This window comes from Pyrgilauda ruficollis, unplaced genomic scaffold, assembly GCF_017590135.1.
Source record: "Pyrgilauda ruficollis isolate IOZ18807 unplaced genomic scaffold, ASM1759013v1 scaffold6, whole genome shotgun sequence".
NCBI classification, from domain to species: Eukaryota; Metazoa; Chordata; class Aves; order Passeriformes; family Passeridae; genus Pyrgilauda; species Pyrgilauda ruficollis.
Genome location: NW_024527710.1, coordinates 4,696,387 through 4,721,431, shown reverse-complemented (window position 1 = coordinate 4,721,431; position 25,045 = coordinate 4,696,387). Strand labels below are relative to the sequence as shown.

General features: G+C 42.1%; 1 protein-coding gene and 1 long non-coding RNA gene across 2 annotated transcripts in view; one reads left to right on the top strand and one right to left on the bottom strand.

Annotated features, from left to right (window-relative positions):
* The first annotated feature begins 481 nt into the window (after positions 1–481).
* Positions 482–15,902, top strand: LMO4 (LIM domain only 4). Its single transcript, XM_041483143.1, has 5 exons — positions 482–1,211; positions 3,389–3,627; positions 10,384–10,480; positions 10,838–10,993; positions 15,146–15,902. Exons 2-5 carry the CDS (start codon positions 3,392–3,394, stop codon positions 15,152–15,154), a joined length of 498 nt encoding a protein of 165 aa, XP_041339077.1. The 5' UTR covers positions 482–1,211; positions 3,389–3,391; the 3' UTR covers positions 15,155–15,902.
* LOC121361984 overlaps positions 5,332–25,045 on the bottom strand; it is a 26,097-nt gene continuing 6,383 nt past the window's right edge. The window contains exons 3-7 of the long non-coding RNA XR_005956432.1: positions 24,425–24,757; positions 22,407–22,631; positions 19,613–19,759; positions 8,426–8,608; positions 5,332–5,846 (exon numbers count right to left, since the gene is read on the bottom strand). This is a non-coding gene — a long non-coding RNA (uncharacterized LOC121361984). The remainder of the gene's footprint in view (positions 5,847–8,425; positions 8,609–19,612; positions 19,760–22,406; positions 22,632–24,424; positions 24,758–25,045) is intronic.

The following is a 25,045-nucleotide window of genomic DNA, read 5'->3' as shown; positions in this document are numbered from 1 at the left end:
GATCCCAGGACGGGGTGCGGGCACCGGGGCGGACGCGGCAGCGGGGGGCGCCACGAAGGCGGCAAGCAGCGGCTGCTGCGGCCGCGCCTCCCCTCGGCGCCTCCCCCGGCACGGCAGGGCCGCGGTGGCGGGGGAAGCGCCCAGCGGCCGGGAAAGGCTCCGACGGACATCGCTCCCCGGGAGGAGCGGGCCTGCCCTCCGGGACAGCCGTGATGACCCTTCGCCGCCAAGTTTCTCAACTGGTGGCCGGGAGCTGGCGGGCGGGGCGAGGCGGGACGGACACGGTGCCCTCACAGTCGCGCGCCTCCCCTCAGCGCCCGGGCGGACGGCGCGGCCAGCGCTGCCCACCTGACTCCCTCCTTCCTCTCCATTCTCCTCCTCCTCCTCGCCCCCTCCCTTCCTCTCTCTCTCTCTCTCTCTCTCTCTCTCTCTCTCTCTCTCCCTCCCCTTTTTTTTTTTTTTTTTTTTTTTTTTTTCCTCCCCTCTCACTCATTCCTTTGTCTTCCCGGGGATTGGCAGGTTTTATTATTCCGCCTGAACAAGCCGGGGGCGGATTGGCTGCGGCGGACTGACGAGGGCGCCGAGCCGGAGTGTAGTTGGGATTCTGCTCTGTCAGTAACACATGTGTGAGGGCAGCGGGCACACGCGCACCGTGCGGGCACACACGCACTTGCAGCCTCACGCTTAGACGGGCACAAGGGCCGCCCCCCGCGCCCCGCCGCCGCAGGATCCTGGCAGCAGCTCCGCGCCCGGCCCCGCTCAAACTCGCCGGCTCCCGCCCGCTCCGCTGAGGCGCTCCGGCGGGCCGCGGCCGGCCAGCTCCGCGCCGCGGGAGGCTCGGGAGCCGCCGCAGCCCGGAGAGGGGGCGGAGGTGGGGGAGCGGGGGGGAAGCGGCACAAAGTGAAGCCACATTGCCAAACTTGCCCGGCGATTGCAGCATCGAGCGGCGGCGGCGCCCTGCGTGTGCGGCTCAGCGGCGGGGACCGAGCTCTGCAGCTCCCCTCCCGGGAAGCGGGAGCTGGAGGAAGGACCCGGGCAGACGCCTCTCATAGCAATACCTATATTTTTCCAGCCTGGGCTGCCCCTTGCCGGGCGGGGGGCTCCCTCCAGCCGGCGAGAGGGCGAGCGCTGTGCTTATTTCTTTGCAAGAAGATCTCTTCAGGCACCCCGAGCGGCGCTCCCCGGCCTTTTGCAATATAGAGGGGAAGCAGGTAAGAAGTGCCGGTCGCTCCCCCGTGTCTCGCAGCGTTCGTGTGCGCGGTGCCCGCCCGCCGCCGTCCCGCTGCCCGCCGGGCGGAGGGCGCGGAGCGGGGCGCCGCGGACCCCGGGCATTGTCGCGGCCCCCCGTACAAAGCCTGGCGGCGGCCGCCGCTGGAGCGCCTTCCCTTACCCCCCTTCCCAGCTGCCGCCGGGAAAGGGCTCTGCCTGCCTCGGCTGTGAATGGAGGGGACGGGGGGGTGGGTGGGGGGAGGCTGGGGCACCCGCTTCCCCTGTAGTAAACACTGCTCTGAAACAGTGGCAGAAAAGATCAAAGTGAGCTCTGTATTTCTCTCCTCTCCGGTTCCCTTCCTGCCCCACACAGTCTTTTGTTTCAATCCAGGAGAAAATCGGTGAATCACCTAATTAAAACCAAGACATGAATTAAGCATCCATTTTTGTACTACAAATTTCCAGCTCTCCGCTTGTCCCTCCCTTGGTCTCCATTAAAAAAGCACCAGAGACGCTGTTAAAAGGGGGGTATTTTGCCTCTAGCTTCTAGCTCTGCTTTCTATTTCACTGACTCCTATCCCAGGACCAAAATTGCTTGGCTCTGTAATTACTAGAGTAAGCCTATTTAAGTTAAAAGCTTTCCCCCCCCAACTCTAAATGAAACTTGATGAGGGCCCGTCCTTAGTTATCAAGGGAGTCACTTTCTGGTCAGTCCTCTTGATTCATCTTTTTAGATTTAATCAGCATTAAGGTATTGCTTGTCCTTAAGAGCTTTAGCTTAATGGGGTTACTGGATGGTTTTCTCAGTGTAACGTTTCCCATTTTATATTTATACATATTTGTCTTCGACAAAGACAGGTTAAGGTGGTGGCATGGAGCCTTTTTCTTTCTTTTAAGAAATCCGAAGTGATTTAAAGCATAGGAAAACGGTTTAAAGACTCGGAGCAGGAAATGCAGATTCATTAGGCTGTAGCTGGAAACTGTAACAAAAGGCAATTCCTTGAACAAATGCATCAGAAATCAATTTACATAAAGGTACACGATGCGTTCGGATAAATGCAATGCTAATGGCTTTTAGAGTGGTTTTCTTTCCAAAGTCTCGGGGTTTTTGTTACAGCTTAATTGGTGCAGTTCTCCTGGTTTATTGTGCGGTCACTGGACATACCTCCAGGTACTCTTTCTGAGGAAATGTGTGTTTAAATCGGCCTCAGTTCTCCTCTTGCAGCCGAGTTGGGCCAGTGTCAGGAAAAGTTCGTCCTCGCTGCTCTGGACGTATCAGTCTGAAGGTCCTTAGCAGATAGCCAGATGCCTCGGCATGAGCACGTACGGCTTACAAAGGACAAAGACAAAACATGCTGCTTAATTGGCAGTAAATAACTTGATCTTTTTATAGTATAAGTGACTAGAGGAACACCGGGAGTTTATTGGACCCTGGATTGAAGGCAACAAATTAATCGGTTTAGAGTAAGCTTTATGAATTGATTCCTATATTATCTCTCGGTTGTCCTGCTTGCATAAAGCATTTATTAGAAAGTGAAAAATGCCCTTAGTAGCAGTTTCGGGGGCGGCCAGAGTAACCGCAGCCGGAGTGATGCACTTCATTACTGCTTTCCTAGGGTTGGTAAACTTTTTTTTTTTTTTTTTTTTTTTTTTTTTTAAGTAACAAAGCTTTAGCATTTAAACTGCTGATCAAGGGCAGATTAGCGAGACAAAAGTTGAGTATGTTTGTGTAGGAAGTTAACAGGCGTCCTAAAGTTCAATGATCTATTATTCGGGCCAGTGTCCTCAATCTGGAGTGTTTTCTCGGGGTGTTTTTAGTTCTCCAAAATAAAACTACAGAAAATAAAATCCCAAGGCCTCGAGGGCCGGTCCGGAGCCCCTCGTTACCGCCCCGAGCCTGCGGAGCCTCTCCTAGACTGAAAAACCAGTTTCACAACTTTTTTTTTTTTTCCCCTCCACTCTTCACACACTTTTTTTCATAAGCAAAACAAACCCCGGGACTGTTCCTGACTTGCGAGCTGCAGCTGCACAAGCCCGGAGCGGGGGGGCGGCGGGTTGCGCTCGCTCTGCTCCCCGCCAGCTGCGCGGCCGCGCCCCTGCCCCGCGGCCCGGCCGCGCTGCCCCCGCAGGGCCCGGCCCGGCCCGGCGCTGACCCGCCCCCGCCCCTCTCTCCGCGCAGGCCATGGTGAACCCCGGCGGCAGCGCGCAGCCGCCCCCGGTCACGGCGGGCTCCCTCTCCTGGAAGAGGTGCGCCGGCTGCGGGGGGAAGATCGCCGACCGCTTCCTGCTCTACGCCATGGACAGCTACTGGCACAGCCGCTGCCTCAAGTGCTCCTGCTGCCAGGCCCAGCTGGGGGACATCGGCACCTCCTGCTACACCAAGAGCGGCATGATTCTCTGCAGAAACGACTACATCAGGTGAGGCGATGGCCAGGCTGGTGAGGACAGCTTTCCCCCTTTCCTTCTGCCTTTTTCTCCATTTTTCTCTTTCCCCCCCTCCCTTTATTTCTCGTGGTGGGTGTCTGCAGGGCAGAGAGGTGGGCTGGCTCAGGATGGCTCCTTCCTTAGGAGGGAGAGACGTGCGGGTGCGGATGTTAGCGCCTAGCCCAGGGCGAGTTGCGACTGCCAAGTGGAGGAAAGAGTTGGGGGGGGGGCTGAACGACGACTGTAACTTTAAAGTGGTTTGTCAGCATAAAACAAGTCCTAACTAAAAATAAACAGCAATCAGAGAGGCTAAATTAATCTGCTTTGTTGTAGTGTTGAAGGAGAAGTGTGCATATCTGAACAGTAAATGTTAAAATCGTAGGGCTTAAATAAGGCTGTGGCAGAGGTGCTAAATAATGAAATGCCTGCCTTTAGTATCTGATTAATTATGATATTTACATAAGCACCTTTAAACTCCTTTGAGTGGAAACAGAATGACTCATTCTCTGTTCTCCTTGTGAAAGAGCTGATTAACCATCAGTTGGAGGGCCATGGATTCTACTTATAGCAAAAAAACAGTGGTAGATGTTTGTCTCAGCATTGTTACAGAGAAGCTTTGAACCGATATTTCTCTTAACTTCCAGTGCAGACAATGGAGGAGATAGCAGAGGAGGTATATGCTTTTGCCCTTTATTTCTTATCTCTTCCTCTTTTGAAGCTGTTTGCTTTAAATGCCACAGATTTGGGTAGGGGGAACTAAGCCTCACTAATCTCGCATCTGTTGGGGTACAGTAAGATTATGCAGAGTATCCCTTCCAACAAGTTTCCAATATAATTAATAGAATTCATGAGGTCAGGTGCCCGTACGATCTTTTCAGGTGAACTCAAGCTACTTAAACTCATTAATTTAAAAGGAGGCATTTTGAAGGATTACACATTTAATTTGAGTAAATGGTTTGATAGACTGATGCACATGAATGCTTCAAGGAGGTGTTCTGTTTCAACATTCAGTAATTAAAAAAAACAACAAAAAAGCCCCATACCTTCCCAGCATCACAGAAATGCTTAGTTAAAACAAATTGTGTTCTGTTTAAATGCTTCTGGCTCCTCATTAATAGTAAATGTCAAGAGCTAACCCAGGATTTCCCTTCTTTCTGATGGCCAAGAAGCTCCACTTTTTTTTCCTTTCTGAAGAAAAAATAACCCTACCAAAAGCAGCCATCAAATGTTACAAGTTTGATTATGTTGTAAAACTTAGGTTTGAGAAGATGCGGGTTGTGCACGGGGACCTCCGTAGTTGGGAGGATGGAGTTAAGATTTGGTTACTCTGATAGTGGAGTCTCTGACCTGGTACGTGGCTGTGAAACAGGTCCTGTGCTATGTCTGAGGAATCCTTAGCTTTGCTAGTTCCAGAGGTGTTTTTACAGAGAAATGCTAAAAAATCAGCACGTTGTGGGTGCACAATGGTGCTTTTTGGTCATCATCCTAAGCAACAAGCCTAAGTTGGGCAGAATAGTAACTAAATAGAGCAGAACAGTGTTAGAGAGAGTCTTGTTTGAAGTGGAAAAATTGACATTACTGTTAAGATGCACTGAATAGTAGAGATTCATCACTCGACCAACACCATCAAACAAACCCTCATGTCTGATTGCTACTAATTAAAAAGAGAAGATGCGTCCACTGTGTCCCAGAGGCAAGTTCAGGCAAGCTTATCACAGTCCTCTGGTTTTGTGTTGCCAAAAATTAATACTCGTTTATTTTAATGTAGGCAATTATGAATAGGATGCCTTATCAGATGAGGGGTTTCAATTGATCGCCTGACTTCTCTTTAGATCTGTGTAATTTGACTTGCAAAAATAACTCTTGACAGATGCTTGCTGAAACTTGAGCTGGACACTGTAAGCTCAAGGTGGGGTAGGATGGCCTGGCACTGCCAGGGCTGTGTTAATTCGGAGCTTTCCCACTGGAAATGGACTTCACAGGCTTCCTCGTGGGTCACGCTGGCATGAGCAAGCCCTCGCCCTTGTTGTGTTTGAAATGGTTACGTTTGCTTTTGGCGGCAATGCCGCTCTGACAGCGGGTCTCGCCGCTTCCCCTCTACCATCCTTCTCCCCTCCTGGTTTTCCGTCCGGCTTCTGTGGTGGCGCGTTCTCTTCCCCAGGCAGGAGCCACGGGCGCAGTTCTCAGCCGGAGATGCGGGGCGCTGGACATAACTGGCAAAATGGGAAAGAGGATTGATTGGCCCGGCAGGCGCCAGGTGAAAGGGACTTGACTTCTTCGGGCCAAGACCACAGGGCCGTTTATTAATGAGCTTCTTAGCTGTCTCAGACTGTATGTGGGGTTTTTTGTTGTTACTTAAACAACACAACATTCCCCTTTCCCTCCCTCTCTCCCCCCAAAACCCGAAAACAAATTGGCCGTAGAGCTACAGCTGCAGCTTTCATTGAAGGCCAAGGTTCCTGGGAAAAGAGGGAGGTGAAAACCCCGGTCCGTTCCCCTCCCTCCCTCCCCACGGCGAGCAACGCGCACAGGGAGAGGAGTGGAGCGCAGCCCTCCCAACCTTGAGATGCCAGATAAAGCAGCAGCGTGGCAGCGAATCCGCACAATTAAAAGCTTTAATTAGTGTCTCCTCCATTTTCTCTTAGTTCTGATGGGTTTTATCTAATGAGATCTGGTCGCTGGCTTAGATCTGCTCGGAATGACGTGTCCGAAATGAATGAGAGCCGCGTCGCAAACAAAACATTTAATTAACAAAATTGGCCTCTAAGAGAGAGCAGGGAGTGGTGGGGAAGGGGGAGAGAGGGGAAGACTGCCCGGGCGCCTTTTAAAGGGGCAGCGCCCGGCGCCCCTCCCCGGGCGGCCGCTCCGCGCAGCGCGGCGGGGGCGCAGCCCCGGGGCGGGGGCGGCCGGGCCCGGCCGCGCCGCAGTGAGGCCGCTCCGGGGAGGGGGCCGCCGGGCAGCCAGTTCATTTCCCTGGTAATCAGCGGCAAGCTGCTATATTCAGGGAATGCTGTCCCTTTAATTGAACAGGCTAGGTAATTAAATGGCACTTTTCCAATAGGACGTGCTAGGTAAATCTAATAGTTGGTTATTTAATATCACTTTGAAGTCTGCCCACTCAAGCACAATGACAGCACAGGAGCATGTGAACTATTAGCTAGGAAAAAAAAAAAAAAACAGGATCTCAAAAATTAATTAAATCGCATGCAATTTAGGGGGAACGTTTATCTTGATTTGTCATAACAGAATTAATTCAAGGCCTCCAATTCACTTGGGGGCAGATCTGTTACTCTGAATTAACCAAGCGTAATTTGGCTGGTTTTTTTTTTCCCCTTTTTTTTTTCTTCCTCTTCTCTAATGCAGCACTTGCCATTATGCACAGCCCCCCTTTTAAGTATCAATAGCTTCTGGTGCTTTTAAGGTGCTTGGTCTCTAGTTATTCTGAAGTACCTTTAATGGACTTGGCTTCAGGCATAATTTCTGTGTTGCCTTTCTTTGTTACATTTAATATAGCTGGCGCAGAATTTAGATTAAATGTGGGGAATGTACAAAAACACTGATTGCTTCTGGATCAGTAGGTCTGGATGTGCATTTCTCTTTGCTAGGGCTTGGATATATGTATGTGGACACAAATGTGCACCATGTCGTGCAAGAATCAGAGTGCTTAAATCTGTCTCCACGATTTTGGAAAGCAGTGGAACCTTACTTTGTTAGTACAAGTTGCTAGAGACATGTCTCTGCTGATGCTGAATTTTGAGCAGCAAGATGGGAAACTGGGTTGAGAAGATTTCTTGCTGCTTTCATTCCCACTCTCCTACAGAAAGTTCTGAAAAAAAACCCCACCAGCAAGAAAAAACTAGAAGCATTTGGGGGCACGGGGAATGCTGTTTTGGAACCACACATTAGTTAATTTAAGGTGGCTCAGTAAAATGCTGCTAAGTGTAGAAGAGCTGCCTTGTCCGTAAAGGGAACCTCTTGATGTTTGTGATTGATTGCATTGCCCAAATGTTGAAATATTAATGACCTTCTTGGACTGAGGACCCAAAGAGGAAACTGAAACCAATTCTGTCATCACAATTAAAGAGTCCCCTGGCTTTAATTAGCCTGACCTGGGGTATCTCTACCCATTGCTGCAGTTAAAGAGAAAAGAGCCCATTAAAGTCCAGTCTGAGACCGATAGCTACTTAATTGAGCACCTAAAGCCTCAAGCCTTTTAAATCAAATACTGTCCTGGACAGTCCCCCTGGTTAGATAATTAGCTCTCCAGCTTCCCAGAAACCATGCAAAACAACTTTTTCAGTAAAGAATAGTTAATATGGAAGACTTCCTTTACTGGTAAGAAGAAATAACATTTTTTTAAAAGATAAAACTTCTTCCTGTTAATGGCATTAGAGAACAAAACCATTCATAACAGTAGAGGTGGAAAAATAAGTTTAATTTTGTTGGTAAATAATAATAAGTAGCAGAAAACTGTTCTGAGTTTGTAAGTAATTTTTATGAATTTTAGCAGAAGATTCAGATGAAGTGGCTTCCCAAGGCTTCTCAAAGAGTTGTTCTGGTAACATGCCTGGGGAAAACTTAAGATGTGTGAGAGCCTCGGCATTAGTTTGACTCCATTTATTAGAATTCACAGACATTCAAGGTGTGGGACCACTCTAGTTCAGAGAGATTAGTATAAGGAATGCTTAATGAAGACAAGTAGTGCAATGAGATCAGCATTCCGAAAGCTGTGTTTTCAGTTGGGTGATGCAATTGTACAGGGGGAAGAGGGGGGTTGTGAGAGTCAGCTCACCACATTCAGATTCTCCTGGACAACTGACATCATCTGTCCATCTTTGCCCTTCTACCCAGCAGTGCCCTTGCTGCCACCTCCTTGCTCTGGATTGTTGGATCTTTGCTCTGGAAGTGTAGCAGCGCCTTTCTGCCTCCTCTCACAGCCGTTCCCCGTGCGCTGTCTCTAGTGCCAACTTCATTCCTAATAATGATGAAGGAAGAAAAATGCATATTGCAATGCTTTGGAAGTAACCTCGGTATATCGTGTAACTATTCTGAACTGGTCCTGGTTTGGAAGATACCCTAATAATGGACCTTTAGTTTCCAGACAGTTTAGTCCCTTTGGCGGGAGGTCCTGGCAATGTATTAGTTCAGCTTTCCCTTTGTAACCGCTGTGATTCTGCAAGAACGTGTCAATGTGTCGGGGATCTCAGACTAATTAGTTTTGAAATGGAGTTTTGATTGAACTCTTCAAATCGATGCTGCTGCAAAATTTGTTTCTCAGCTTCCTATTAAAAGCCATCTTAAGGGGCAGTTTTACTACTCTCTCTGTCGTTCAGTCGATACATTTAATAACAACTTACAGGCTATTTTCAATAAAGTGGCGACAGCAAATTAGTAGTTTGAACATGACAAGCCTCCTCTGCAAGCTCAGATTCTGAAAATTCAAAGCAATTATTTTTATACAGAGGCACACTGCAATCATTCAGATTACGGGTATTCTGTTGTAATGTGTGTCCTAGGTTGACACAAACAGAATTTTATGACTTTATTTGGACAGGAAGGAGATGCAAATATTAATATTTATTATGACACCAATACGCTAATTTGTAAATCCTATTGCTGTGTTTTACATCGTACAGAAAAGTGGGTCTGTGACCCTGCCAGCTAGTTCAATTTCCTTTTTTACTGCAAAATGAATTGTGGTAGTCTTTATAAATATTTGTGTCTATTAGATTCTCGCGCAAAAGCAAATAAAGGTTTTTCTAATTCTAGCTAAGGCAGCCTGTAAAAGTAGAACTCAATAATCATTACTGTATTATATTTTGAATCGATGCGTTGTGCCTTTAAATGGATTTGAAGAATTATGTATATATTTTTCTTCACCACTCTTCTGCCTATTCCCCCCTCCCCCCACTGCGTGTGCCCCCCCCCATGGCAGATGTTGTGGTCTCATTTGATTGCATAGGAAAACTGCAGTGATACAGCAAACACCCAGAGAGATATGATGACAAATGGGTCCAGATCCCGGTAAATTACTTTCTGCTCAAATCGAAATTTCATTCAGTTTGTTGCTAGCAGAGATGAAGTAATCTAAATTGTGGACTCAGGAGCAGATAGAGGGAAGTTGGAGCAAGCATTTCATTATCAAGAGAGAGAGAAGGTTAGGATGAAAGAGATGAGCAGAGGCAAATCTAAAGTGTTGACACCATGATTGAAAAGGTTAACCCATACACATTATATATCAACCTGGATAGCAGAGAGTTTCTAATGGAAACTCTGCACTGATGGAGGTTTACTGGAGTTTCAATACACTGAGCATGATGTCTTCTTAGATATACAATCAAATCCTCTTAACCCTTTTGATGACTCATATCTCAAGATATGATTAAAGTACAAAAGAGTTCTTCATATAATTTCAAGGACACAATGCATTTAAACTCCAGTCATGAATTGTATCTTTTTTTTATGATGAACCCAGTAATCTGATAAAATGTGTGTAGTACAGAATTGTTTGTGTTTCTAGAGGTGTAAGTCAATATTTCTGATTAAATCCTGTGTAACCACATCCAAGGTAAGGTGAAGCTACCAGTTGTTACACAAAAATAAACTTTTTCATATTATGAAACATAAGCAAGTTGGAAGACAGGGGTCAGAAGTCTAAAATAGTTGTGTAATAAAGCGTGGCAGTGATGTGCAAAAATACCTAGAGCCATCTGTGTATTAAATTATTCATGATCATCACCTCTGTTTCAGGTTATTTGGAAATAGTGGTGCTTGCAGTGCCTGTGGACAGTCCATTCCTGCTAGTGAGCTGGTCATGAGGGCACAGGGCAATGTCTATCATCTTAAGGTGAGGGGTTTTTTCTGTGTACTTTTGTTTTTAGCAGCTGATTAGTATTGCCATGCCTCTTTAGAGTAAAACCTGCATCTTCTTATGAATGAAATGCAAAATAATAACTAGAAGAAGGAGTATCTATTATAAAGCTTTGCTTAGTGCGTAGCTTTGTTCCCTCATAATCGGTAAAACTCTGCTTGAGTTATGTACTGCATAGTCCCAACAGGTAAGACTAATGCCATATTTGGAGATACTAGAAACCAAGCAGCTCCATATCTCAGCTGCACTTGCAGTCTCTGAAGTGTAATTTTCAAACCTGCAGCATACTTAATTTGTGCTGTAGTTTCACTTGCTGTCTCTTTCCTTTCCCAGTGTTTTACATGCTCTACCTGCCGGAATCGCCTGGTCCCCGGAGATCGGTTTCACTACATCAATGGCAGTTTATTTTGTGAACATGATAGACCTACAGCTCTCATCAATGGCCATTTGAATTCACTTCAGAGTAATCCACTACTGCCAGACCAGAAGGTGAATACTCCACAATTACTAATAAGCTTTCTTAGAGCTAAATGAAGATCAATTTCTTTTCGTTCTAATAGTGGACATTCCCTGCCCCTGCAAAGAGACCTTTAAGTAGCTGAACTTACCTTAAGTTATTTAGGCACAGAGTTTGGGGAGAAAATAGTAACCTTTTGAAGATAACTTATAGGGTGAGTGAGTTTATTTTGGTTTGGGCACGTGCATCTGTACAGGTGTTGAACTCCTTATGTACAAAGCAAAATGGAGAGCATACATTAATACAAACTTTTAAGAAAGACAAGTATTATATTTTATAATCTTGAAATTAAGGGCTGCAAGAGAGCAGGTTTCTGAGGGAGGCAAATTAGAGCCTTTAATATGGAAATAAATGCCTTGTGAAGAGAAAGTTCCTGGACTAAACTAATATATTTTATTTTAATATTAAAATTTTAGTTGAGGAAGGATGCTGGGGTACTCTTTCAGAAGTATTTGCTTGCCTGTTTTATGTGTCATAACTCAGATTTTAAAACCAAAGTGCTATTTACTTACCGTTCTGTAACACTGATATCTCAGCTAGAGATTGTGGATCTCTGTGGTTGATAGTTTTGGTTTCTAGCTAAATGAGAAAATGATGATTGCACAGATCGTAGAGTGAAGAAGAAGAAAAAAAAAATTCTGATCAACAGTTGTCTTGTAACTCTGAAACTAGATAGTTTTAGATGTATTTTAATCTTCTTAATCAGTCCTAAAGCTATGCAAGTGAGTGCATTTTGATAACTGCTGTGCCTAATTTGTAACAATTACTGTCAACCTTGAGTTAAGAGACTGTTCATTTCACCCTGGTCCAGAAAAGAGTGGATGTATGACTCTTGCACATAATTTTATTCACATCATATTTCATACTGATTATGTATTGATGACATTGATTCATTTACTCTTTACAGCGCCACTTGCATGGATATTAAATCTTATTGACCACAGATGAATTTTAATTTCAGATTGGTGATAGATTTTTCCATCAGCTCTGATAGTATATTTGACTTTTTCATCATTAACCCAGGCAATCACACAGCACTGAGTTATTGCAATGAAACAAAAAGTGCACACTTCAGTTGGTAATTCTTTATAGATTTACAATAGGAACTTCATTAATGTCTGTAAGGATCACAAAAAATAACATTTATCTGCAAGTAGGAATTGGGAAGATTAAAAAAAAATCCGGGACAAATGCTGGGCTGATCTGTTCTGTAGTGTGCAGTGTATTTTGTAGTGCTTTTAGTCAGTGGAGAAATATGTCTGAGAAAACAGAAACTGTTCTTTATTTTACTTTTTTTTTTTGTTGTGTTTCTACGTTTCAATATCTGTGTTTGCCTTTTTTTTTTCCTGTGCATAAATTTACTGATTAATTTTAAGTATTCTTTCAAGTCTTATACAGTGAATGTAATTACATCAAAATAAAGCATGGACCTTTTTTATTTACTTAATTTGTCAATCGAGGTGATGAGAGAATTGAGTACAAAAATGCTACATAGTTAGGCAGAACAAAGATAATTAAGATTGGAAGAGAATGTGCAGCCTCTTCTCAAGGAAGTACAAATACAGTTAAAGATTCATAGATTTATACTGTTGTGAATTTTAATGAAACAAATCTGTAATATAGACTAGCTAGCAGTGATTCTGTTAAATGAATATTTATAGGTATCCCATTTCAAAATATAGGTAAAACCATTCGTCTTTATACACTGCAGTAAAAGGTTTACCATTCTGAGAGTGGTTTATCCACTTGTCTTCTACGAATGTAAAGTTTAATGTAACTTCAAATAGGTGTCTAAATTGTCATTTAGTTTTATCAGTTTCTTTCTCTGCCTTAGCAAAACATAAAAATGATTTAGCTGCAATAAAAGCAGCAGACGTGATGAAGAGCACAGAACATGGCCAAGAGAGCTAAAAGGGGACTGGGCGTGCAGAGCTGCTGACTGTAGCTGCCTGGTGGGGGCTGCAGGCAGGAGTGGTGGGAGCAGGTTTTGGTGGGTCCGTCACTGGCTGCTAGTGGCATTGCTGCACCAGGGCTGAGGCACGTGAGCAGCTGTTGGGGAGAAGGTTGAGGAGACTTTGAGGGGGTTTTTCTTTACAATACAATATCTCTAGAAATTGTTCGTACTTCTGCTGTTTTTCAAAGGGAATTGCAGAGCACCGTAACTCCAGAAAACAAACACAGTTACAGAAATAAGTTGATAATTCATGTATTTGTCAGGTTTCTGAAACTTTGGAAGCTACAGGGGCTATTGCTAAGAGAGTTGTATTTTATAATATATTTATATATTTTTTTATATTTTATTTTTTAAAATAGTTTTATAGTTTGCTTTTTTAGCAGTCTAAAGATTTTAATATTATGTTTTATAGGAAGCTGCATGTTTTAGGGCCACTGATTAAAAATATTCTTCCTCTGTAACACAGTTGGCTGTAACAGATACTTTTTATTAAGCATTACAGATCAATCATTTTCCATGTTATTCTATAACTAGAGATTACAGAGATAGCAGAATATCCACAGGTTTGGGTTTTTTTTAATTTAACCAAAGAGATTGAGACACTCCCAGCATTAAAACACATTTTTGTTACGCATATGAAGGTGACAGTGATGAACTTACTGTTATCTCACTGCAGTTTACAGGTGGCCAGTGCAGGCAGTAAAGGCTGCATAGCCTAACATGGTTTAAAAACTTGGGTTTGTTTTTTTTTAAGGAGACAAATGCAGGGATGTTTGCCATTCCTGCCTTTAGCCTCCCTGAGGCAATTTACACATGTAAATTATAACTTCCCATTACTTGCTCTGTAGTTTAAAAACCCCTGTTTTCTCTAAACTCAGTACTGCTGGCCTGCTGAGTGCAAACTTCGTTTGCTATGTCCTGTGCGCCATTTCATTTGAAGGAGCTGTATTATCAAGAATTCTCTCTGCTTTTTTTGTACTGGTAGTATTCCTGTAGTATTTCTTGTTTGCAACAGTATTACCACCTACTGAAAGTGTATATTTTCCACTGGTTGGCAGTGTTCGTAACAAATGTTTGTCTTCAGCTTCCATACTTTTAAATAAAGTATGAGTTACATTACATCTCTTAGAGAAGATCTTAAAAATCTTCTAGTTTACATATCACTCAACAATTCCCTTGTAGTTACATAATTGGTGTTGTCTGTGTCCATAGTAGAAGATATTTGATGCTCATTTATTAAATATGCTTGCTGGCTGCTCCCTAATCTTTGTTCTGGACAGACAAATTACCTTTCTCACACTGAGCTTTGGCTCTGGGGAATTAAACCTCCAAGCTTCTACTACTTTAATTAGCTTGAAAGTGGGGGGTTGCAGTTACTAATAGACCTCAGGCTTTTAGTAACTTAGAGAAAGGGTGAGAAAAGAACTTCCTGGGAAGCGCAAAATGTCATTTAAAAGCCATAAAAATCTAATATATATTATTTCATTTTGGTAATTGCAAACAGATTGTATTTGAAGACTATGGATGATCATTCCTATTTTATCCATGAAAGTTTAGATTTTTTATTGAGTTAGACACTTTTAATTATCACAATTCATTAACACCAGTATGAAAGCACATGTTTGACTTCATATATTAAAATGTTTATGTAACATTAACTAACATACCAGATGAGGAATTTAAATGGGAGGGGGGAATCCTGAAATATCTATATTTAGCTCTTGTGCAATGCAGCATATTAACCAAAGTTGCCTTGGGAGGATATTGGCTGTACTTCATATTTGCTTTACACACTATTTCTTCCAATTACAAGATTATATTACTCACTTCTTCAAAGGCATGGCATAATGGTTCTTCCCTTTCAAACAGGCCCCAGAAAAGCCACCTTATTCACTGTATGATTTGTTACCAGAAAGTGCACATTTCTTGTTGTAGTCTTTTTTTCATGTCTGCTTTCTTTAGTAGTGAAACTGTGAAAAATGTTTGCTTTTTTGCTGTTTAAAGTTGAAATGTTAGCAATATGAATGGACAGTGTAGAAAGCCTTAATCAAGTCACAGTTAGAAAGTAGTCTAATAAAAAAGAGATTAGTGAATAGGGAAAAACAAAAGCAGTCATGTTGTAGTTTCCTATCTCAAATTTAGCTAAGATACCCATTTTTATTTCTTACAGGTCTGCTAAAAGGTCAGAGTAATGCAGAATGCGTGCCTTCATCTCAAATTTTGTTCATCACAGATGGATCCCATGTCTCCAAGTAGACAAGTCACCTTTGTAGCTAGCATCAATGCCAGCTCCATACCATTGCACCTTCTTTATTCTTGATTGCCCTTCCCACATTTATTGGTGTATTAAAATGACTGAATATGAACATTAAGGACTCCATGAACCTGGGCTAATGGGAGACTGTAGAGAAAATGAAAAAAGATCCACCGGAGGACATCTTGGGGGGGGCGGGTGGGGAAGATGACTAATGAAGCTAATTAAAAGAAGCATTGAAATCTGCTTTCTACCCTCATTAACAATTAGCAGGGCACTGGCCAGTTTGTACCCTGTGTTTTACCTTAACAACATTCTATTTGCTCTTTGTATATTTAAGTGTTGTAAGGAAATGTGTTTCAATCAAACTGAACATGAGATAAAGATGTGGCTTTTGTGATATTCTATCACAAACACTTTTATTGTATCTCTGTAAAATACAATGTATGTATGCATGTAAGTGTTTTTGTCCTAATGTTGCTACTTCCCATGGCAAAAGAAAAAAGAAAAAAAAAGAAAAAAAAAAGAAAGTCAGGCTCATAGCAGCTACTGTGTAGAAATTTTCACCTACTTCTAATTTGCTGAATGAAGAAAAATCTTTTATTTGTGATATTTTCAGAGACATTTGCTCTAGTATGGTGTATTTAAATAATAAAAAGTAAAACAAAACCGAGTATGGGTTTTAGAAGCTTTGCTTTTTTTAAAAATTACATTCAAAACATTCTGCAACTTCATCTTACATAGTTGTCACCTTAATTGTAAATTACCTTTAAAAGTAGGTTTTTGGTTTGGATTTTTTCTTTTGTCTTACGCCAAGAAAGGCTCTGGTAAACTACTTGACTGTGTTACCTGTGGCAAGGATAACAAGTACTACTTCAAAAAAATTTTTTTTTCATGGAGAGTCTTAATTCTGGTAACAACAAGTACATTATAATTGCCAGTGCAGTGAATTACAGCACACACAGAGGTACTGTGGTTTCTTTCTTTCCAGTTCCTTCTGTTTTAAGGATGTGCCTGTGTCTCTCAGATTGCAAGCATAAGAGGGTATGAATATACCATAAGAGGTCAAAAAAATAAAAGCCAAAGAAAGGTCTGTACCTCATGCTGAGCATTAGAATTGAGTATTCATGAAAAGGAATACAATAGCTATTCTCATCTGAACAACATAAAGTTGCGTTTGCTGGGGTGAGAGACTTTAACTTTCCAACACTGATAATCCTAAGGAAAGAAAAACCTGTTTCCTGGGCTGTTTCTGAGAGCTAGCTGATCTCAAAATATGATCTGTTTTCTGAAAGCAAACAAACAAAAACCAGCTCCCCACAAAGCAGTAGAGCCACCTCTAAGCTTACAAAAGGAACAACTTCATTTTGCGTGTTTTTACCATCAGCTGTTTAGTTGTAGATCTGTGCAGAATACTTTTGAGAAAAAAAAATTTGACTTCTCATGTTTTTAGCAAGAATACTAACATGCATCTGTGGCTTTCCACTGTATGCCTTCAGTCAGGAACTTGCAAGCAACGAATCTGTCTCTGCTGCAATTCAAAGCAAATCAATATTAAGAAATACTCTACTTTTATAGGAAACTAATACATTCATAACACACCATTATTTTGTTTAATTCTGTTTTTCAGAAGGTGTTCAGTGCTCAGCTGCTTGGTTATAGAGTGAGCTTGACTTATTTTTGTTGTGATGCCAATAACACAAAAAGCTGATTTATAGATTTATCTGTATAAACAACCAAAAGCAGATATTTTTGTTTCAGATTCTACTTCATGATGTCTAGAACATTGGAGGGCTGCTGAATTTTTTCTTTTAACAGTGCTTGAGGAAGCCCAGTTTCAGAGAAAAGAAAACATAGCAATGTACATTATCCAACAGTAAAGACAAAAGACTGCTTGCATAACATATAAAGCACAACATGACTGACACTATGTATGACTTTTAATTAAATGCACTTGTGGGTATTTTAAATAAGTTTCTAAGCTTTTTGATCTGGCATTAAAGTCTTCAGAGTCTGTAAATTGTGCTGCTTCAGTATCTTTGAAAAGACACTTGAAGTCATATGAATATAGAATTCAAGTATTAGTGAGACTGTAGACATCTTTTTATATTCTTTCAGTATAAGCACTCAAGGTACAGTATTTAAATCTAACATGTACAGATTTTTGGTTGTCCAATATAACCTAGAAGTGCTAAGAAGATAGCTAATAACTTATAGTAAGAAATGTAGTATAGCATTTAGTGATGTAGAGGTTGAAGTTCATTAACAGCTTTAAATAAACTATTATATGACTCATTTGTAAAGCACAGCTACCTATTTAATAGCTTACTTTAAAAGCATTTCTTAAGTTGCAGACCTATAAGATTACAAATGTCACTCATGTTAGCATAATCCACATGCAAGTGATGAAGCCTTTGCTTTGATGTGCTAAATTGCAGGAGGACTAATGGAGCTATGAATATACAATAGAACATATTTAAGTAGTATTCTTGCTTTAGGTAAAACACTTTCTTGAAACCAGAGGCATTTCACACAATGAAACAGGCTGTAATGGGGACGGTAGGTGTGGGCAGAAGGCTACTGGAAACACTTAGATTTGTCCTTATGTGAAAAATCACCTTTTTTTAAGGAGATCTGTGAAGAAAAACACATACTTGTTCACCTTTTATCACATGCATTTGCTGCACTGAGGCTGAAATACACCCTCTGCATTTAGTGCTGCTGAAAAGTCAAATAATCATTCAGTAAGAGCTTCCCTTTCAAAAATGAATGCTGTTAAAAAAAGAATCAAAGGAAATATTACTAATCTGAAATCATCCTCATGAACCTGGATAAAATGCACTGTCTATACTGCATCTAAACATCTCAATCATATAAATTGTCACTCTTATTAATGAAACAATTTTGTAAAAAGATTGCCCTCTAAATGGGTTTAATGTTTTTACCTATCCAGCTGTCTAGTTATGAGATTTACGCATCCTGGCAGGCAGTGGGACATTAAGCCTTTCCAAACCAAATTCTGTTTGCAACAAGATACTGTCTTTTCAGTCCTACATGATTTATCTTTAAATATTTTAACAGGTTATGCAGTATCTTATGAAATATAAAATGAGAATGTCTTAACAAAATGAAGCCTATGAAATTAAGTCACATCTTCAGAATATTAACCACACCAAGTTTGTCTCCCTTTTTCCCTGTTAGTTAACACCAATAAAATTTGCATCACCTAACATTAGGGTAAATACTAAAAAAACCCAAAACTCACACTGTGGCAGAGTATGCCTTGTTATCAAGGCAGTGGAGTCACTGCTCCTGGAGGTGTTTAAGGAAAGACTGGACATGGCACTGAGTGCCACAGTCTGGTTGACATGGTGGTGTTCAGTTTAACTCTATGATCTCAGAGGTCTTTTCCAGCCTGATTCTATGATTTCAAAATATCATTTCAATTTAAACCTTTAATCAAAGTATTTTGCTTATAGTTGAATGTGAAGTGTGCAGCTTTTTGCAGGTATCTATTCTGAACAGCTCTATTAAAATAAAAAATCAAATTGAGATTAGGAAATTTATGTATATACATTTTTTCAGGTGTTAGACTTAATCAGTGTGAAATTGTGTTTTGGGTTTGATGGCACTGCCTGAGACTTCTGTACATGCAGTACCAGATAACCCTCCTTGAAGCTTGCTACGGTTACTACCAGGTGTGGTGTATGCCTGTTGTCAGTCCAGCTAAGCCACAGACAAGCTTACTGCAATTAAATAGCAATTTGTTTCTATGAAACTGCAATTAAAGTATTACTGATCAGCCATTTTAGATTGGCAGTGCTGTGACTGCATGTTAAACAGAGGAGCTCTCGATTCCTTTCTGCAGTTGGAGAGCAAGTATCAGTGAGGTGCAGCACGCTCACCTCTGTCCCTTGTCAAGCTGGAACTATGAGTCCTTGGTGGAGTGCTCTGATCTCATCACCAGCATGCTGAGAGCGATGACAAGTCAGGGCTCATCTCTGTAAGTTGAACTTGCAGCTTACAGGACCTGAAGTTATTGCTGTTTCTGTTCCTGTATAAGCAGGGATGTGTACGCTTCCTACGGGGATGTTTTCAGCTCCAGATTGATTCTGTTGAGAATGGACAGCAAGTTGTGGGCCCCAAGCCAATAACGTTCTGCAGGTCCTGACTTGTTAGAGCTGTGTAAACAGGCCTACTATAGCTCCTTAATCATAACTGATAAAAGACTAGAAGAAAGCAATGTATTACCTTATAGGTTTGGTTTGTTTTGTTTGGGTTTTTTTTTTTTTTTTTTAATAAAAAGCAGAAGTTTATCTGACACTGTGATTATTTTCACGCTCATACAAGGGATGAGAGATTAAAGCAATCCGATGGGCTTACCTGTGTGCACCTGGGGTTTGCTGGCAACTATATGCTTGTGATATCCTGGGGAAGCCACAGTGCTCCTGCCCCTAGGCCTTGCAGAACCCACCAGCCACTGCCTGGAGTCCCTGACCAAGCTTCTATCATTCCTGGTTGACCTGAAATCTGAAATGTAAATTTTCAGTGCAAATTAAAAACTTGTTTGTGAGAACTCAGAGAGGAATTAACTTTGTAGTGGTAATTTTGTTTTTTAATTATCACCATATTTTAACAAAGTCTGAGACATGTTAACTTTAGTTCCGGCATTTTTGTGGAGTAGAGGCTGTAGACATCCTGGTTCCTCTGCCAGAGGGGATGACATCACACCTGTGGCATGCATGAGATAAGCATTGCTTCATTTAGGCACAGGTTCTTGGCTCTGAGAGATGTTCCTTGTGGGGGTGAAGGCTGGGGTCCTGCAGTGTGACCCATGGGGTGGGTGATTGCTGCTGGGGAAACCTGCAGGTTTGCTGGTCATGTGGCACATGGATAACAAATGTCACCTGAGCAGCTCTTGGCTCCTGGCAAATGGCAGGTAAAATGCCTGTGCTTAAACCTAAGTGAAAATGGCCCAGCTGACAGTAATTCATTCACCCTGGTAGAGCGGTCTTATGTCTGAGCCCAAGGCCTGAAAAGAGCCCTGTTTACTGGAGACAGACGCTACCGTGTTGAGGAATTTTTTTTTCCTTCCTCTGTGGGTATTTTTTAATGAGTTCTGTTGTTGTGTTTCTTTTCACAGTACTAGCATTAAGCTTACAGAAATGTTTTTGGTGTGCAGGAGGCTGCAGACTTCAGAGGGGGAGGCAGTAGGATGTTCGGGGATAGTTGGGGGTTGCTCACCAGAGGCTTTTTTTACCCCACTCCCCCGTAGCTTGTCCGCTGAAGGCCCCTGAAGGAGGGCAGTACTGAGGAAGGCTCTGAGGGGCTCAGGCCCCTGAAGGACCAGTCCTGAAAAGGGCCTCAGCTTTCAAACAGCACCCCAGGAAGGCTGGGCGTTTTAATAGGTGCTAACTTTCAGCAAATGTAAGCTGAACGTTCTCTCATATTCATTGTCATAATGGAGACCTTGTAGACCATTTTGCTATTTTTTTCTCATGTGTAATATCGCTCTTACATTTTTGTGATCATTTTATCTTCCTAAATCAGTTCTCTGCTACATTATTCACCTGAGCTTACAAATGCTAAAGCTTGAAAATTGTTTTTTTTATCACAATGTTTAAAAAATATGTTTTGCTTTTTAGAATTGTTTTTATTTGCTATTATGTATTTACCTTTAAAAAAACCAAAATCAAAACAAAATCCCTCAGCAATTTTGTTGAAACAGTCCTACAAACTGTAGCATTAAGACCAAAATTAGGCCTGAGACATGCCTGCCCCAAAATAATTTTTTTGAGAGAGAGTATAGTGGAGAGAAAATGGACATTTTGAAAGAAGTTGTTCTTCCTGGTTGGGTGCTGGCCCCAGTGAAGCTGCCCATGAGGAGGGCAGCATGAAAGGAGCCCCCACAGACAGAGCCTGCCCCGCCATCTTTCACAGCACTGGTGACATGTCCCCTCTGGTGCCCATCGTGTCCTTTGCTCTTAGTGGTGGCTGCTGAGCAAGCCAAAGTTCTCCCTGTGCAGTCAGATTCCTCTGCAGCTAAACCAGATGATGTTTCTTTCTCACATTGTTGGAATATGCTGTTAATTACATTTTGAAATATCCATATATTTTTCCTCTTAGGGGATCTTATGAGCAAGGTTCTCGCTAACAACTTCCGTGGTTCACCATAACCTCTCAGAATAATCATTGCTTCCATTGAACCTATGCCAGTTGTTTTGTTAAACTAAGTTGAGAGAACGGGGCCTATATTAATTCTCGAAAGGCAAGAGATTGCCCTGTGATTTGGGGAAATCTTGATTGCTTACAGTATGAATAAATGAACAAGGCAGATACTAACTTTACACCTGACTTCAATTTCTTTGAGCAGTGAAGAAATGTCCAGTAGGAGGGTAAAAATCCAGCTAAAACTCATAAGCCAGCCATTAATAGGCTAACTTTATTGTGCTGTAAAATCTTCAGCAGCTTATAGAAAACAAAGGGGCAATGAATGCAGTATTTGTCTTTTATTCTTAGAAAAAACCGTTAAGATCAAACGGCCCCTAAAAGACTGAGCTGATATGCATCCCACTTACATATTTTTGGATATCGTCTGATATTCATTCCACTGATGTATTTGATAGGTAATTACATCAGCCATATCGAGATGCTGATACCAAATAGTGGAAGACTTCAGTGTTTTGCCATAAAGCTTATACCCCTTGTTACTGAACTCTCATCGCACTTGAGATCTGCAGCAGTCATTTGAAAGCTGTAGTTGGTATTTTTGTGCTTATGCCACATTTAAAAATTATTATTCTTGCTTCATCAGTTAGTCTTTTTAGCTGACTTGAAAAAAAAAGCATATTGCAAATGAGCTACTATTCTTATTTGTTGTTTTAAGAAGGGTAAGCACTGAAGTATTCAAATGGAACAGATTATACCTTTAATTACATCCAAACAGGATGCTGAGCTGATTTTTCTATTTTCCGTTTAATTGCTATAGTTCAAAAAGATATTGCAAATTTGTAGATGAATTATTTAAGCATAGCCTTCTGGCCTCTGTGTTTACGGGAGAGACCAAATGGGGGCGGGGGGAGGGGGGGGGGAGAAAACAGAATTTAAAGGGAAAAATTACCACTTCCTTCTTTAAGAAAAAAGCTTGAATAAAACATCTTGGGGGAAGATTTTTTACCTGGAGAGATATTTTATGCTTCATGGGAGCATCTTCATTCTCCATGGGATTTGTTTGTATCCCACCAACCACAGCGGGTGCCTGGCTCCTGAGGGCCCCCCTGTCTCATGCCATGGGTACAGAAGTGCTGCTTCTTCTCCAACCTGCTCCTTGGTGACTGTGCCGCTGCACAGATGCGATCCCAACCAGCCACCCTTTTCAGGGATGTGCTCGATCTCTGTTCTCCTACGTACAAAATGAGAATAATGAAAGCAAGCACAATTCAGCAGTTCTTAAACTAAATATATTTCCATTTTGTTTGCATGTGCATGTGTATATATCATTCACTGTAAAGATTTTGAATATGTACAATGACATTACAGCCAGTGATAAATCCTACTCACTTACTATATGTGTTATTTGCTGCAACATTAAACTCAGTAAGAATTTTATATGTAACTTGTACCAAAACTAAATATATTGTGAAATTCATGCACAGCTGTAAACAAGTACATCACTCCCTGCTTCAACACAGTTGAAGGTGGCAGCTTGTGTGGCAATTCTTTTGTAAACAACTGTACACATTCCAAAGAATAAGCCAGTTAATTACATTTTTAATGATGTTTTTAGAAAATAATATTCTTGGTGGGGGGGAAAACGCCCAACCCATAAACCAACAAGAAAAGTAAACCTAAAGCTTGTACTGTATAAAGAAATGCTGTCAGTGAAAAACTGGACTCTGCTGGGTGCAGGTCTTTTGCTGCCCCCATCTTATTTTTTTTCTTGTGTTGAACTTGCCTGCATAAAATACTTTTTTATAGCTCTACTGTGAATTCAAAGAAAGATGACACTGGCAGAATCTATTCAAATTTTTTGGTGGATTATCTCATTTCATTATTTTCAATGCTACTAAGTATGTGCTACCCACTCAGAGAGCTGATGTGGTGCATAGCAAAGCTCAAGCTGTCCTCTTAAACACAAAAAGCTTATGCAAGGCCGTGACACAAGTAGGTTTTAAACTTCAGCAGTGTTGGCAGCTCTGAAGGGCTGATACAATACAGCCTTGCCGACACGTCACAGGTTACAGGGAGAGATTCAGGAAGAAACTGAACTAACCAGAGTAAGACTAGGACACAACTTTTATTGATGGAGTTCAGGGGAAAGAGACACCGGGGGCAGCTGTATTAATCCCATAATAACTTGAAATATAATCAGTACATTGCTGCAGGGATGGCTAGGAAGGCAGGGAGGTGGAGGTGTCAGGGTTTAAGTTCACAGGCATTCCCAGTTCATTAAAAAGTGAATCAATCAGAAAAACAGGCTGCCTTTTCAAAGGGCTGGCACTTGTGAACGGGCTACGGCTACGGACGTCGGGAGGAACACAGATGGTGAGCCCGGCCTCGTGCAGGGGCTGCTGGAGCTCACCAGCCATTCATTTGAGGAGACGGCTGTGTTCTACCCTGCTCAAACCAGTAAAATGTGTTATAATGTGCTAGGGGAGATTCTGGCTGCATTCTGAGAACTTAAAAGCTAGGCAGTGTTGGTGCTCTGGGCCATATTAAGGTGATGTTGATAGATGTTTATAAAGGGAAAAAAGTTTTGTTTTGTAATTTCTAGAGTGGTGGTTTAACCAGCAGGCAAATGGGCAGAAGGAGTCTGCTTACAGGACCCCTCTTTGTAAGCAGCTGGTATAGTAATGAGCTCATTACTATTAATTTTTGCCATCCCTGGACTGATCAATGATGTATTTAAAAAAAAAGTGGAATCTGTATATCTGGATCTGGCATTTCCTACATCCTTTTGATGAAGCTGGTGTATGTACACAGACCAGAGAACATCCTTGGAGAATGAGCTTACTCACACCCACGGGCACTTGAAGGTTTAGGACAGAATGCCCTATATTTAAATAGGACTCATGACTTTTTAATTACTGCACAGTGCAACAGGGCTCAGTGAGAACACATGGTTGTCCAAACTGGTGTGCTGTGATTGCTCACCATTGGTATGGGAGTGCATTTAATCAGTGGTCTGTAGCTCACCTGATACTCAGCACCCACCACAGGCACAGGTAGGAACACTGACAGACAGTATTTCCATAAGAACCTCAGCCCTGTGTTGGGAAGATGGTATAAAAAAAGCTGTGTCCTATGGATGAGTGGTGCAGGCTGAAGAACATCCATGTTAGAAGACAGCAGTGTCAGTGGGACCTGATAGCTCCTTAGAGGGAAGCACATCCTTCTGTGGACATCTTGGCTGGAATGTGAGCCCGTATCTTCCTCTGTATCTGCCCCCTTGCATGGATCCTGCCATGCTTGCAATGGTCCAGAGACTGATGTCCGGTTAATTAATAGTTCCAGTGATTGCTGGAGGAGCTGTGGAGAAGGGCAAAGACATACTTGTCAGTGTTACAGTTAAGACAGGCAGGCTCCTTTTTTAACATTTCCTTTTAAATAATTTTTGCTTACTAAGATGTTTATAACAACATGAACAACTCAACAGACCTATTATTCAGCAAATATTCACAGCAAATATTTGGCAGGTGCTTATTTTAATCCTACCTGCCCAGCTTCACTGTACATTACTTTGGACTAGCAAAAGACTTCTTTGGATATGATTAGCCATAGCACGAACCTCTCCATATCTCTACAATGTGGTTTAAA

Coding starts and splice junctions, on each gene's coding strand:
- LMO4 (XM_041483143.1), top strand. CDS start 3,392: ATGGTGAACCCCGGCGGCAGCGCGCAGCCGCCCCCGGTCACGGCGGGC. Junction 3,628..10,383: donor TGCAGAAACGACTACATCAG/GTGAGGCGATGG, acceptor CCTCTGTTTCAG/GTTATTTGGAAATAGTGGTG. Junction 10,481..10,837: donor GCAATGTCTATCATCTTAAG/GTGAGGGGTTTT, acceptor TTCCTTTCCCAG/TGTTTTACATGCTCTACCTG.